The following is a 13,872-nucleotide window of genomic DNA, read 5'->3' as shown; positions in this document are numbered from 1 at the left end:
TATATACTCATTTCTACCCACATACAGGAATGAAAATGTTAACAACTGTCCAGAAATAACTAACCTAGATTTAGGATGGTTTATTAGGTTAGTTTACACAGTAACCAGCCAACTATGACATTATTCCAGGCCTTTTTCTTCCATTGTAAAGCAGAAGTTTCCAATTAAATAAACTCTAAGAGCTCTTTGGATTCATAGTTTTAGTAAATTCATATAAATTTCATTATCCAAGGCACTTGTCTGTCTATTATTTTAGAGCACGTATGGTATGAAATTAACAAGGAATATATTTCATTTCTTTAACTCTTTTCACAGCATCCTTCACTTCTTTATTTCTTAGGCTATAAATCAATGGGTTTAACATAGGGATCACCAGAGTATAAAACACAGATACCACATTTTCTTGTTCTAAGGAGTATTGGGAGCTTGGCTGAATGTAACTGAAACTTATAGAGCCATAAAACAAGGTAACAGTTGTAAGATGTGAAGCACATGTGCAGAAGGCTTTGTGTCTTCCTGCTGCTGAGTGGATTCTCAGGATGTCAGCGACGATGAAGACATAGGAGATCATCACAGTCAGGAAAGTGGTCATGGCAATAACTCCAGAGAAGATTAGAAGCAACAGCTCATTCACGGATGTGTCAGAACATGACAGCTTCAACAGTGGGGGAAGGTCACAGAAGAAGTGCCTGATGACATTGGGCCCACAGAAAGACAGTTTCAGCAAACCAAGCATGTGTGTCAATGAGTTGATTAAACCTACACACGATCCAATTACTAGAGCGACATAGACCATTTTTGTCATAGCCACCGTATAAAATAAAGGGTTCACAATGGCCATGTAGTGGTCATAAGCCATAGCTGCCAGCAGAAGCCCTCCATGGTCAGAAGTGACACGAATAGAAAATATTGCACAATGCACACAGAGAATGAAATCGTCTCCCGTTCAACGAAGAAGTTCATCAACATTTTGGGTGCAAAGACTGATGAATAGCAGGCATCAACAAGTGATAGGCAGCTAAGGAAATGATACATGGGTGTCTGGAGTTTGGGAGTTATCTGGATGAGAAAGAGCATGCCTAGGTTCCCCACCAAGGAGATGGTGTAGGTGAGCAGGAACAACAGGAAGAGGACCACTTTCATGTCAGCACGATCTGTCAGTCCCAAGAGGATAAATTTGGTCACCAGTGTGAAATTAACATCAGCCATGTGCTTACTTTTCTTGGGACTTTTTAACAATAAGGAGATTGGAATAAATTGAGAAGTAACCATGTGGCATTATCAAGACTATCTGGAATCCCTAACTAGTGACTTGAGTTGTTGACTTCTCTGCTCTACTTATTTTAAGAATAAAATTATAAAATTTTAACTAAAATTTTCTAGTCTCTTTAAGCACTGTTTATTTGCCTGCTCCATTGGGAAATTCCATGCATGAAGAAAGAAAACATTAAGGTCTCAGTTAGGGATGAATTCAGAAGACATTCAAAACCTTAAGTGAATTTCATTCTAAAATATGTAAAATCTAGTTTATAAAGCATAAATGACTGAAGTTGAAAATTTAATCTGTGGTACCATTGAAGCTCTCTTTGAAACATCTTCCTTGGGATCTCATAGTAGCCAATGTCAACTATATCAATATATAAGAATAAATGGTATTGTGACATTTAAACTTGAGTTTTCCCACTTAATGACTTCATGTTAAGTTCACACTCCACATTTTTTTTTAAACTGGGTTATGAAGAAAGGCATGTCCCCAATATGAATAAATTCTGGAGTCATTCTCCAAAAATAGCCAGAGGCAATAGCTCCTGAAAAGAGTGCTCATTAGGCATGTGGGGAGAGGGAGCTCTGAGCTGGAATATGAAAATGGTGAACAGTAACTTATAATTGGCCTTTGATATCCAATAGAAATACCTTACTCAGGAGACTCAGGAAAAAGAGTCTTTAGCTTTTTCTGACAAAAAGTAAAGCAAGCTTATAAAGTAAAACAAGCCTACAAACCATTCAGCTACTGCTTTGTAATACTTTGTTTTCCTTGACATTGCAACTCCTTTCTTAGAATATACAATACCTTTTTCACTTAAGCCAAGCATATTTATTGATTGTGACCTCATTTTGCCTGTAAAATTGAACTATTTTTTAATATTTATTTTCAAAATAAATATTTTAAACAATTTAGGATACTAGTGACTTTACCTCTGCAGAATATAGGATGATATATATATATATTTTTGGTGTCTTAATCATCCTTTTCACTTAGGAGATGCTATTCCTTGTGTACAGAGATAAAACTTAGAATAAGAATAACATTGCAAGATTACTGGATTAATATGAAATAAGGAAACATCTATGCTACATCTAGAGTATCTAGAGTGACAGATGAAACATCCCCATGGGAATACAGAGTCATGATTTAGATTGCAATTCATCCTTTAGGAAATATTCCAGATTGAATTTAAACACTGATTTTTCATTACTCCAATAGAAGTTGCATAACAATTTTGATGCTAATATAGAAAAAGAGACTGAAGTGTAAGACAAAAGGTGGGAATAACAGTCAAGTTACAAATTTCTCCCTCCCCTATAACTTGAAGTCTTCATCACATTAAAATCTGAACCTTTTTTTCTTCGTTTTTTTTTTTTTTTTTTTGGTTATTTTTAACTGATTAGCAGAATGTATGTAGACTGGATATTTAAATAAGTGAATTTTACTTACCAGTGGAAGAAAAAAATAGTCAACACCTTAGTTCATTTATGAACCTCATCAACACTGATCCTCATAGCTTATTTTTCTCTATTTCCCAACCAAAACAAACAAACCCAAATCACACAAGAATAGTGAATTGACTGATATTTTCAGTGATACATATATTGGGTAAATAATAGTAGTTACTGAGTAGCAAGATTGAAATTCAAACTTATTTAAATGTGAGAACCAAAGCCACAGACTCCAAGCTGTGAAAGCAAGAGAAAGATGATCAAAAACAATCATGTTAGAAGATAGATTTTGTTAAAAAGTTCAGTTATATATCTCCCTTCGTTCAAATGGAAATACAGTCCCTGGAGTTAATCTTGTGATCCAAAGATATATTAAATATATTATTAAAAGTTCCTCTGTGCTTCTTGAGGGATTTAAGAAACTCTCAATAACTTAATGGCTCCCTTAAGGCATTTGATTTCCTGATTGTTAAAAAGAATAGAAGGAAAAATGGGCAAGTATAGAGAAAGAACAGAAATCTACAATCTCTGAAAATTAAAAAAAAAAAAAAAAACTGCAATAGAATTGGTAGTGATGCCTGCTCCACACCTCAGCAAGGGAAGCTTTTCAAAAGAACCTATTATTTGGAACTAATTGTCAAACACACACACATACACACACACACACACACACACACACACACACACAAGCAAAGTGGGATGTCAGTGGGCTTTAATGTAGTAGAGCAAGACTAGATAGAAAACAATTTTAATCCTTTACTTCTTTGGATTGCAAAAAAGTCATACAAGAAAATTAAAACTACTGCTTCTTAAAAGGCTACCTTGTAGTGAATCCAACCACCTATCTCTTGAATTTGATTCTTCCAGTCTAGTTATGTGTCTGTGGATAGAAAATTTGAGGGGGGGTGGCTTTAAAATGAATTATGATGGATTCTGGTAGCAGTATTTCACACTCTTCCATTACATAGACATCTAAATAAGAATCATCCTTTATTGCTTATTCTAAAAATAATTACATTTTTCTTCCTAAATGCAAATTTCCTAAATCCCTAAAGTAAAAGCTGATGGGGCAGGTGGTAGTGTTACTAGGTCCCAAAATCATTCTGCTCACTGCTCAACAGGCCAATAAGTTGGGAGACAAAGTGTTAGGGCAAGGAATTACAACTTATTTGGAAAGCCAGCAGACAGAGAAGAAGGCCGACTAATGTCCTGGAGAACCATCTTACCCAAGTCAGAATTCAGGCTTCTTTTATACTAAAAAGGGGAGAGAGTATGGTTGATTGTTGCAAACTTCTTGGTGTCAGAATCCTTCGTTCATGCAGCTGCCCACATAGGTCAGGTCATGGTGTCCCAGAAGACCTCCAACAAGACCAATGTTATTTTCAACTCTGCAACTTTTTATTTATATAAATGGGAAAGAATTATACCCTTAAAAGTCAGTGCCTTGAGAATGGGCTCACCTTTATATTTCAGGCTGTAGGCAACATTCTTTTACAAAAGGTGCACAATCAGCATGACTCAGCACGGGAAACAGAGCACAGGGTTAGAGCCAAAGAAACAGGTCTAGCAAGGAGTCAGATTTGTTCTTCCCTCTTACAGTAGGAGGGGGGTTAGGTGAGATTCTGTGGCTGAATTAAGCCAGAAGATAAGCCATTATTTTAGAAGGCCTAGGACATTTTTTTAAGTACCTGATGCAGTCTCTGTTTTAATTTTTAAATATAAAATTCATTTCCAGTCCACATATGAAAGTGTGAAGGAAAAGCCAGGCTGGGCTAACAAGATAACTCACAAGTCTAGGAATGTGAAGGAAAAGCTGGGCTGGGATGGCAGGATAACTCACACATCTAAGTATCGGAATACTGATCTGAGTTCTGCTGGACTAACTCATAAATCTAAGTTAATTAGTGTTGGTTTGCTGTTCATGTTTTTTTTTTTGCGAGCCATCTGGATTTTCAAAGAGATGTATCTGGCTTTGGAATGTTGGTTTGCTGCCTCCCTGCCTCCACTTTTGTGATAATGATGCTGCTAAAGCTATTCCATGCCTATTGGCCGAATACCCCAAGCTTGTACTTTACCCTATAAAACCTCATGTGCACGTCTTGGAGGTGCTCAGAGTTTCAGAGCAGAAGCCCCTCTGAGTCCGCCAGTGTAATACATCTGTACTCCAACCCTCCGAGTGGTGCTTGTTTCTTGGCTGGCTTGTCATTTCCCTAACACTCCGACATTTAAAATAAATCTTGATCTTACCTCTTTTTTATAGGAACTTGCTTTTGCTAATATTAGATTGTAATTTATATGATCTCTATATCAGAATTGAACTTATTCAATTAAATTAATTAATTAGCCAATACTATTCATGATACAAAGACATCACAATATGAGAATGCATGTGTAGTGTATAAAGGAATATATCTTTTAATTTGAGGGAGAGACAGGTCTAAAAATCAGTTACAAACTTCAAACTTACTGGAAAACATTGGATGAACTTGCTTCCTATATCACTGAGGACTAGCTAACAGAAGAGAGAATTTTTATTTACCAATTTGGCAGCACCCATTCAGTTATATGCTACCTCCCTCCTGAGTCTTATACATGCATTTTCTGTACTCCAATCCAAAGGCAACCAACCTCATATACACTGGACCTCATCTCCTTATATTTTACATGAATATGTGGGAGCCCATGACTTGGTTAACAAATTGCAACAGAGCCCAGCCACTTGTCACCTTTAGGAAGAACAAATGTGCTTTAGTAACTGCTTTGTTAGCAGGTGTCTGTGCATCGCACTCCTGTCTCCTTGTCATAAAAAGCAGGGGCAATCCCTTGCTTGCATAGTTGAGGTGTTAGATAGCACTGTGCTCATTGCAAAGCAATGACCCAGGCCCTCAAACTATAAATGTTGGGTGTGCCTGATGTTTAGATAGTCTGTTATGCCCAAGACAAGGAACTGGCTGGCCTGGTGGTCTGCTTTTTAATTAACATACCTAAAGAATATACCTTGTTCCCCTCTCCCTGTGACTTCCCTAAAGATAAACTAAACCTTTGTACTCATTGTGATTTCTACAAACTCCATCTCATCCTGTCTTTCCCTAAATTCCTGCATTCCATCACACAACTGTTAGTGATTTTTCCTTTGATTGTACACAATAAATGTGGGAGCATTTGAGAGGTTTGTGGAGTTGGTCCCTGACTCCCTCTTGCTCTCATGACTTTCCACAGAGTCTCGGGTAATTCATTCTGTCTCAGTGGGTCTTCTGCTGGTCAGAACCCTCATGAAGGTATTGGTCAAAAATCTCTTCTATGTCTCTTATTTCATCTATATTTGCCATTTCTCTGAATCATTTTACATCAGCAAAAAGCAATCTGTTACCTCACTCATTCTTAAAATAAAATCTTTCCTGGTTCCATTCCCTTTATCTTCTATGACTTCATTTCACCCTCTCTTCTTTGTAACAAAAATCAGGAGGTTCTATCATGTTTGTCTCCCATTTCTTTCCTTCCACTCTCTTTAACCCTATTCAGTCACACTTCAATTACTAACACTGAAAATGCTCTTTTCAATGTCACCAATGACCTCTGCATCACTAAATATACTTGTTATTGTTCACTTCTCATGGTAAAGAATCCATCAGCAACATTTCACCCAATCTTCCTTGACACACTTTCTTCAGATGACATGATTCCCCAATTATTACCTCCAGCTCAGAATTTTTTCTTGAGGTTGAGACCTGGAAATCGATCTTCCTCCATGTTATTTCCTCCTGAATGACTAATAGATTTCTTAACTAAGTCTGTGTCTTGGTTCTTCCCTCATCCCCAAACCTACTCCACTCACAACATTCTCTGTCTTAGCTGATGGTACATTTGGTCTCTCCTCTTCATCCCACATCCAGTATATTAGGAAATCTTTTTGCTCATCCTTCAATATATATCCCAAATTCAATCACTTCTAATCACTTTTAGACCTGCAACAAATTACTATCTTCTTTCCCTGAATCCTTGCAATTGCCTCAAACCTACTCTCTTTGCTCTATTTTAGCATCCTCTGCCAAATAATACTCTATCCTCAATAGAACACTCACAATTATCTTTTAAACTCATAAGTCGGATCACATCACACCTCTATTCAGTACTCAGCAAACAGTCTCCATGTAACCCAGGGTAAAAGTCAAAACCCCTACAATTAGTAAAAATTGTTTCTCTTTTATTCCACTCCTTACTGACGGCTCTGGCACCATTCTGTGCCTCTTACTGGTGAGGTGTGTTGTTGCTGTTGTGCCTTTACGTAGGCTGTTCTCCCTACATAGCACACTTTCTCCCAGACATCTGTATGACTAACTCACTTCATAGTGGTAAATGGAAATAACTAATATGTTAGTTAGTTCTGACCTTGGACCTGGACAAGCAGAGACACTCTTCTTATCTCTACATCTTGAAGTGTCTTCTGAGAAATTTTCTAAGTTCTCTTTCAGTGTCAGGGACTGGGAAGTGCCTTCTAGTGGGGCACTCCAGCCAGGATTAGACTGCCTGGGCCTCATCCCTGCTTTCCCCTCCAGGTGCTCTTTGGTGTTCTATCCCTCACCTGGGGTCCACCAGATACCCCTGGTTACTGGATCTGCCTCTGTGAGGTTATCTCTGGCCCTGTGGCCAGGACCTTAGTTCCAGGAGGGCCGTCTAGGAAGTAAATGTCTTCTATGAGCTGGTTCATTATTTCTTTCATAATATTGTACTAAGCTGATTACTAGATTGGTGTTTACATGCTGCTTTTGGGTGACACAGGGCACATTCAACGATCTGGGTTATAAATGGTCCTCTATTGACCTTTGGCTTGGGCCAGATGTCTGGGCCCTTCTTAGCTGTCACTTATCTGAGGTCTGACTGCATTGTCACCACCTACAGTAGTAGATGCAGACATCTTACATCCTGTGCATCTCTCCTGCAGATACCCAAGTAGGTCACCCCAGCCCTTCTACAAGCTCTGTGCCATGTGTCAGTCAGGTCTTCAGATGTGGCTGTACTTAAATCTTGCAAGGCTTTGAAAGCATTTGTTCTCAATGAGGATTGTTCCTCTCTCGCCTCCACGGATGTGGTGGAATTGTGCTCTCTTGTGTTGTTTCTAAACCATGTGTGATGAGGAGTATCATTAGCATGAATGGGAGCACTTTTCTTTGCCTGCATTCAGGTTTTCCATTTGCTCTGCCTGCTGGTGGTGGTGTGTGGATGACAGGGCTGTGGTCAGTGGTGAAATCTATCACTTTCCAGAAATGCAGCCATTGTGGTATTAAGAGTTCAAGGGAAGTCATGGCTGGAGGATAATTCTATATACTCCTAAAATTCCAAGTCATTAATTTAACATGACTGGGGAATGAATTATTGTTCATATTTTCCTTCAGACTGTGGTCCTCAGGTTTGTACTTGTGCTCATTAATAAAGAAATATTACTGAGAAAGTAACTGGAAGGCAGTATTCATGGGCAGTCCCATAAATTATGCAGCATCATTAGTTATGATGTAAAACAGCAAACTATCATCCCCTCCAGGAGTGCAGTCCATGTCAGATGGTTCTTCCATGTCAGGAAAAACACCTAAAATTTTAATTAAAATAAAATAACATTTGTCCCTGAATACAATAGTCTAGTGAATTCTAGGCACTCATGGACTTTTACTTTTCTAATGAATCAGTTCAATACTGGTTTTTTTCTGTGGGGTGTGAATACACATAAAAATAGGTAGGATTCAAGAATGTATAGAACAGCAAACTCCTTGGCATAGACTCTCTCTGAAAGGCCTCATAGACTAAGTCCAGGTTTTCCATCAATCTTCAATCCCAGTGCTACATTCCATCAGAGAAAACAGGCCTGTCATTCTTTAAAAAAAAAAAAATGGAGAGGGTTAAGTTTGTTTAATCTCTAGAAATTGTGCTTTTATTTTTAAAAGTCATGGCATATTAAGATCAGGTACTGAAAGAAGAAAAGAACAACTTGGATTAATGTAAGCATTTTTGTACATGTATGTATAAATTTTGTTATTCTGGAATAAGAACGAATTTCTCCTCTAGTCACCAAATAGCATATATTTGTGTGGATTGATGGTGTATCTCATCCCAGAACTCATCTTTTGCATTTTATAAGTATAAGAGCATTTCACCCCAATTCTGCAGAGACACTATATTCTGACCCAGTTTACACAGTTTTCTATTTCTGAACATGATGGGAAATAAAAGCATCTTCAAATAGAAGCCCAGGAGAAGATAAAAAAAGAAAGAAAGAAAGAAAGAAAGAAAGAAAGAAAGAAAGAAAGAAAGAAAGAAAGAAAGAAAGAAAGAAAGAAAGAAAGAAAGAAAGAAAGAAAGAAAAAATATCTAATTGGTTGGGGACATAAACATTTTGCAAACACTTGAATAGGTCAGACCACAGATAACTGTGTCTTGGAAAATTGTAATGATGGGAAATTTATAAACCCTGAGGGGAACTGAGAGGTGGTTCTGCAGGATTATGACCTTTCAGGGAAATCTGAACACGACCATTTGGAAGTCAATGAGGAAACTTCTGCTTCTTTATTTATGTTTAGCTTGAGACCATGTTGAAGACAGTGCTTGAGAAGCAGTGGGGAAAATTCTTTATCTCATCAGCCAGAGCTGCCTGTCCTCATTCTTAGAAGTAGACGTGAGACTTGGAACCATAGTTCTAGCAGATGGGCTTTCCTCCATAGAGAATAGAAGATTGTCATTATCAGAATTTTCAAGGAATGGAGACATGGTGAGATTTATCATTTGCATTTGTGCATATTCCAAGAGGGTTTTAAATTGGGATGTAGTACTAGAAGTATGGGTGTCTTGATGCAGGCTGCCAAGTTTAAGGCAAGCTAGGGTCTATCATGAAACTGTGTACACTGGGCTAGTTATATAACCATTTTTTGGCCTCAGAATCTTCATTCTTAATGGGAATTATATACTAATAACCTCAAATGATTTAGAAACAAAATAATAATGTGGCTTTGATTGGACAGCATTTGACACATTTTAAATGCTCAATAAATAACAGCCATTTGAATGCAAACTTACTTTGGAGTCCAGGGCTCCTTGTTACTGCAAGTCTAATGGAGTTAGACCTACCTTCAGTTTATCTTCTCCAACTTCAATCCAAATAATTGTGAAATGCAACAAGTGAATATTTTTGTCAGAGCTAGTCAATAGTTTTATTTATTCTTTCATAGCATACATTTATCATTCATCCTCTAACATTGTCCCTTTTCCTGGTGATTTAGATTAAAAAGTGGGATTATTCTGAGGCTACGTAAATAATACTGATGTAGGAGCACAGTAATGCAAGTGCTGTTTACCACTCACAGCACTATTAATACGTAACGTAGCATTTAATGTTCCTGCAACGAAACACTAAGGAATGGCCTAGGGCATGAAGGGTAAGGATGTTTTACTCAAATCGCAGAGTATAGCCTTCTTATTTTAAATTCATCTACTTAATTTTCTCTAAGTGCATTTAATGTTGCTAAACAAAAATTGGCACTTGCCATCTGCCTTTACGAGTATTGGATTACATTGGCACTTGTCATCTAATTTTGTTTTGATTAAATCAGGAGCCACTGCAGCCAATGAACCTCCAACACACCCTGAAAGAAGTTCAGGATGGAGGTCAGGAATGAGGCATTCTGTGTTCAAGGAAAACTGGCTGAATGGGCCTTCAGATAGTTAGATATTTTCAGAAGAAGATTTTATATGTCCAACTTCTTGCCTTTTCTCATATCTAGAAAAGCACTAAAGTCATTACCAGTGACATTTGTTCCTCATGATGAGGAGAAAGCCTCTGCCTAAGTGTGTGCTTGGCAGCATGTGCCCCCTTCACTGAAAAATATGGTACTGAGTATCCCCCTGACTCTTTGAAGCAGTTTCTCAGAGCTTTCTGGGATGCTGTCTCCTGGGCTAGAATCCTCATTTTGCCCCAAATAAAAGAACCCACAATTCTCACATTGTGGGATTTTATTTCAGTCAACAATGTCATAAATAGAACTATATTTCTGCCAGGATTGTTCAAGAGTATTTAATTGGGTGAAGTTCTGAAGTGCTTTAGGGCCATTGATCGTGGATTTGTCTCTCTCTTAAAATGAGCTAAATCACTAAGACAGCAGATGGAAATAAGGCCCAGGCATCCATCAGGAAGGACTCAGCTGGGAACGCTGAAAAGTTATTTTTTTCAAAATTCCAGAAATAGAAAGAGTATAAAAGTTGAGACATTTAGGGAAATTGGCTGAGCAATATTGAAGGGAGAGAAAAGGATCTGATATATGAAGAGAACATATTTCTTAGATTAACAGGGAAAAGAATATGCTTAAATAGACAGATAAAGAATAAATCAGTGCTGAAGTAAATACTAACCCTGGACTAAAAATGCAGTAGATTTAAGGAGCTTAACAGGGAGGTTAATTAGAATGGGATAATATCTTAATTTAATATTGTCATAAAATTACAAAACATTATAATGGCAATTCTACTACTAATTTTAAGAGTTTTGAATCTTATATATACTTCAAAATTGAAACAGGAATTTGCATTATTTTCATAATGATACTAGAATAGTATCATTGTCAAAATGAATGGGAAGGAAGCAGTGGGCAATGGGAATAGTGGGGAGGCAAAGTTTCCAAGGTTATAGCCCCAAGACATGGCCCAGGGCCTGTGGTTTGAGGGGCCCTGAGCAACCTCTGTTAGAGCCCCAGCATTTAAAGAACATGGCTGTCAAGAAAGGAAAGACCATGAAATCATCTAGGAAAAATGTGAACAGAACATGGCATCTTGTATAAGAATACATGCAGTTAAAATTGATATCAGAATGAGTACAGAGGTTAGGGAGGGCTGTACCAATAATTCGGCTATCTGTGGATGGTTTAGTGTAGCTGAAATTTTGTAGTTTGTTAGTTCCACCTATGAAAATTAATTCTACTGGGTAGAATAAAATTATCATTAAACCCCATCTTCTTTTTCTGAACAGTTTAGATGATGGAAGATATAGTGTTGTAGGTTTTAAACCTGATTTTTGATGTTAAAACTTTTTATAATTATATCAATATAGATAATTGAATAGAAAATAAACCCATTGTTCTCTGCCTATTTTTTCTCATTCTTTATGCTTCATTCCTTTTCTCACAAAATTAAATCTGACTTACATTCTTAAAGTATTCTGATCCTAACAAAATCATATATAGCTTCAAATTTGGATTTTATTAGTGGGATTAATCTGGCCAGAGTTTCCTAATTATTCACTGGAACTCTAACCTTTGTGAGATATAACTCTCATGTATCCTAACTGGCAATGACAGTCAAACTATGGCCACTGCAAGTCTAAAATTGGAGAAATAATTTTTTCTTAAAGCATAACCCAAGAAAGATACTGAAGAGGTCAGGAATAATTGTGCAAACTGGTGTCCAAATCAAAAAATAGTCTTGGTCAAGGGAGAATCTCCAGAAGCATTATTTCTAAATTATATATGAGTATTGTTTTTCAGTAATTGAGATGCATACACATTATATGCATGCACATAAGCTAACATATGCATATGCTTAATAAAATATCTTTAGAATCTCTGTCATATGAAGAAAGAGCTTCAAGACATTAAAGTGACCTGATCGAGATCATAAAGCAAAGTCGCTGGTGCTCAGAACTTGGCAGAGAGAATAATCACTTAAGGGCTTTCCCCCACCAAAAAAAAAAAAAAAAAGAAAGAAACTTAGTCCCCCTAGAAAGACCTTGAATCAATGTCCATGCTTAAAGCATAAACATCAGCATTAAAAATAAAAAAGCTTCCCAAGTGAGTATAATTTATGGGCAACTTTGAGAAACACTGAGTTCTAGGTGTTGATGGAATTAGAAACCTGAAAGTTGTGATTTTGAGTCCAAATACACTGGTATTGCCAAGTCACCATTTCCCCAATTTTCTTTGCAGATGAACCATTTCTCAGCTGTGTCTGTCCTACATTCACCATAAAAGCAGCATTATGAATAGGAGCATTAGTGAGTTCATTCTGTGTGGGTTAACACAGGATGTTCTAAAGGAGAAAGTAGTACCTGTGATCTTCTTGCTTCTATACCTTGCAACTCTGTTGGCAAACTTCCTTATTGTGATGAACATAAGATGTAGTCAGACAAGTGGGAGCCCATGTACTTCTTCCTTTCCTGTTTATCCTTTGCTGATGCCTGTTTGTCAACAACCACTGCTCCTAGGTTGATTGTAGATTCTGTATGTGAGAAGAAAGTCATCTACAATGAATGCCTGACCCAGATCTTTGCAGGTCACTTCTTTGGGTGCATGGAGATCTTGGTGATAATTCTCATGTCCTTTGATCATTATGTGGCCATTATTAAGCCCCTGAGATACACAACCATCATGATCCAGCGTGTCTGTGGTGCATTGGTGAATCTGACCTGGGTGGGGTCTTGCATCCATTCTTCAACACAGATCCTCTTGGCTCTGAAATTATCCTTCTGAGGTCCCAATGTTACCAATCACTATTTCTGTGATATGCAGCCTTTACTGGAACTTGCCTGCATGGATATTTATGTCATCAATCTACTCATTGTGTTTAACAGTGGGTCCATATGCATGGTGAGTTTCATAATGCTGCATATCTCCTATGTTTTCTTCTTACATTCTCTGAGTACTCAGAGTGCAGAAGGAAGAAGGAAAGCCCTCTCCGCCTGCACCTCCCACATTATTGTTATCATCGTATTCTTTGTACCATGTATATTCACATACATTCACCCTCTAACTGTATTTCCAGTGGACAAGATGGTGGCTGTGATTCACACGATTGGGACACCTTTGCTCAACCCTCTGATTTATACTCTGAGGAATGCAGAAGTCAAAACTTCCATGAGAAAGTTATGGTGCAACAAACTCTGACTTAGGTGGTAAAGAGCAGAAGACACCAATTGCTAATTCTGTCACAGTTTAAATAAAACTGGATTGATAGAAAAGGCAAAATGTTCTCATCTCAGTGTGGACAATATTATCCTCTTCCAATGGGACCTTGTATGGAATAGGCAGACTGAGCACAGAGCAAAGATCTATATTGTTTTAAACCAATGTCTCATAGAGTGACAAACCATTAAGTACAGTCATATTTGTGGAAGCCCAAGCCTGT

The 13,872-nt window shown here is 37.6% G+C and overlaps 1 protein-coding gene and 1 pseudogene across 1 annotated transcript; one reads left to right on the top strand and one right to left on the bottom strand.

Annotated features, from left to right (window-relative positions):
- Positions 1–231: 231 nt before the first annotated feature.
- Positions 232–1,342, bottom strand: LOC102516483 (olfactory receptor 1052-like). The gene is given in 2 exon segments (XM_014563653.2): positions 232–870; positions 873–1,342. Coding segments are annotated over 2 exon segments (996 nt in total). The 5' UTR covers positions 1,273–1,342; the 3' UTR covers positions 232–274.
- A 9,984-nt stretch (positions 1,343–11,326) lies between these two features.
- On the top strand, positions 11,327–13,631 carry LOC102516232 (annotated as a pseudogene).
- Positions 13,632–13,872: the final 241 nt, after the last annotated feature.

Source organism: Camelus ferus, chromosome 36 (assembly GCF_009834535.1).
Source record: "Camelus ferus isolate YT-003-E chromosome 36, BCGSAC_Cfer_1.0, whole genome shotgun sequence".
NCBI lineage: Eukaryota > Metazoa > Chordata > Mammalia > Artiodactyla > Camelidae > Camelus > Camelus ferus.
Note: the sequence above shows the minus strand (reverse complement) of the source record. Positions and strands in the feature narration are given on the sequence as shown.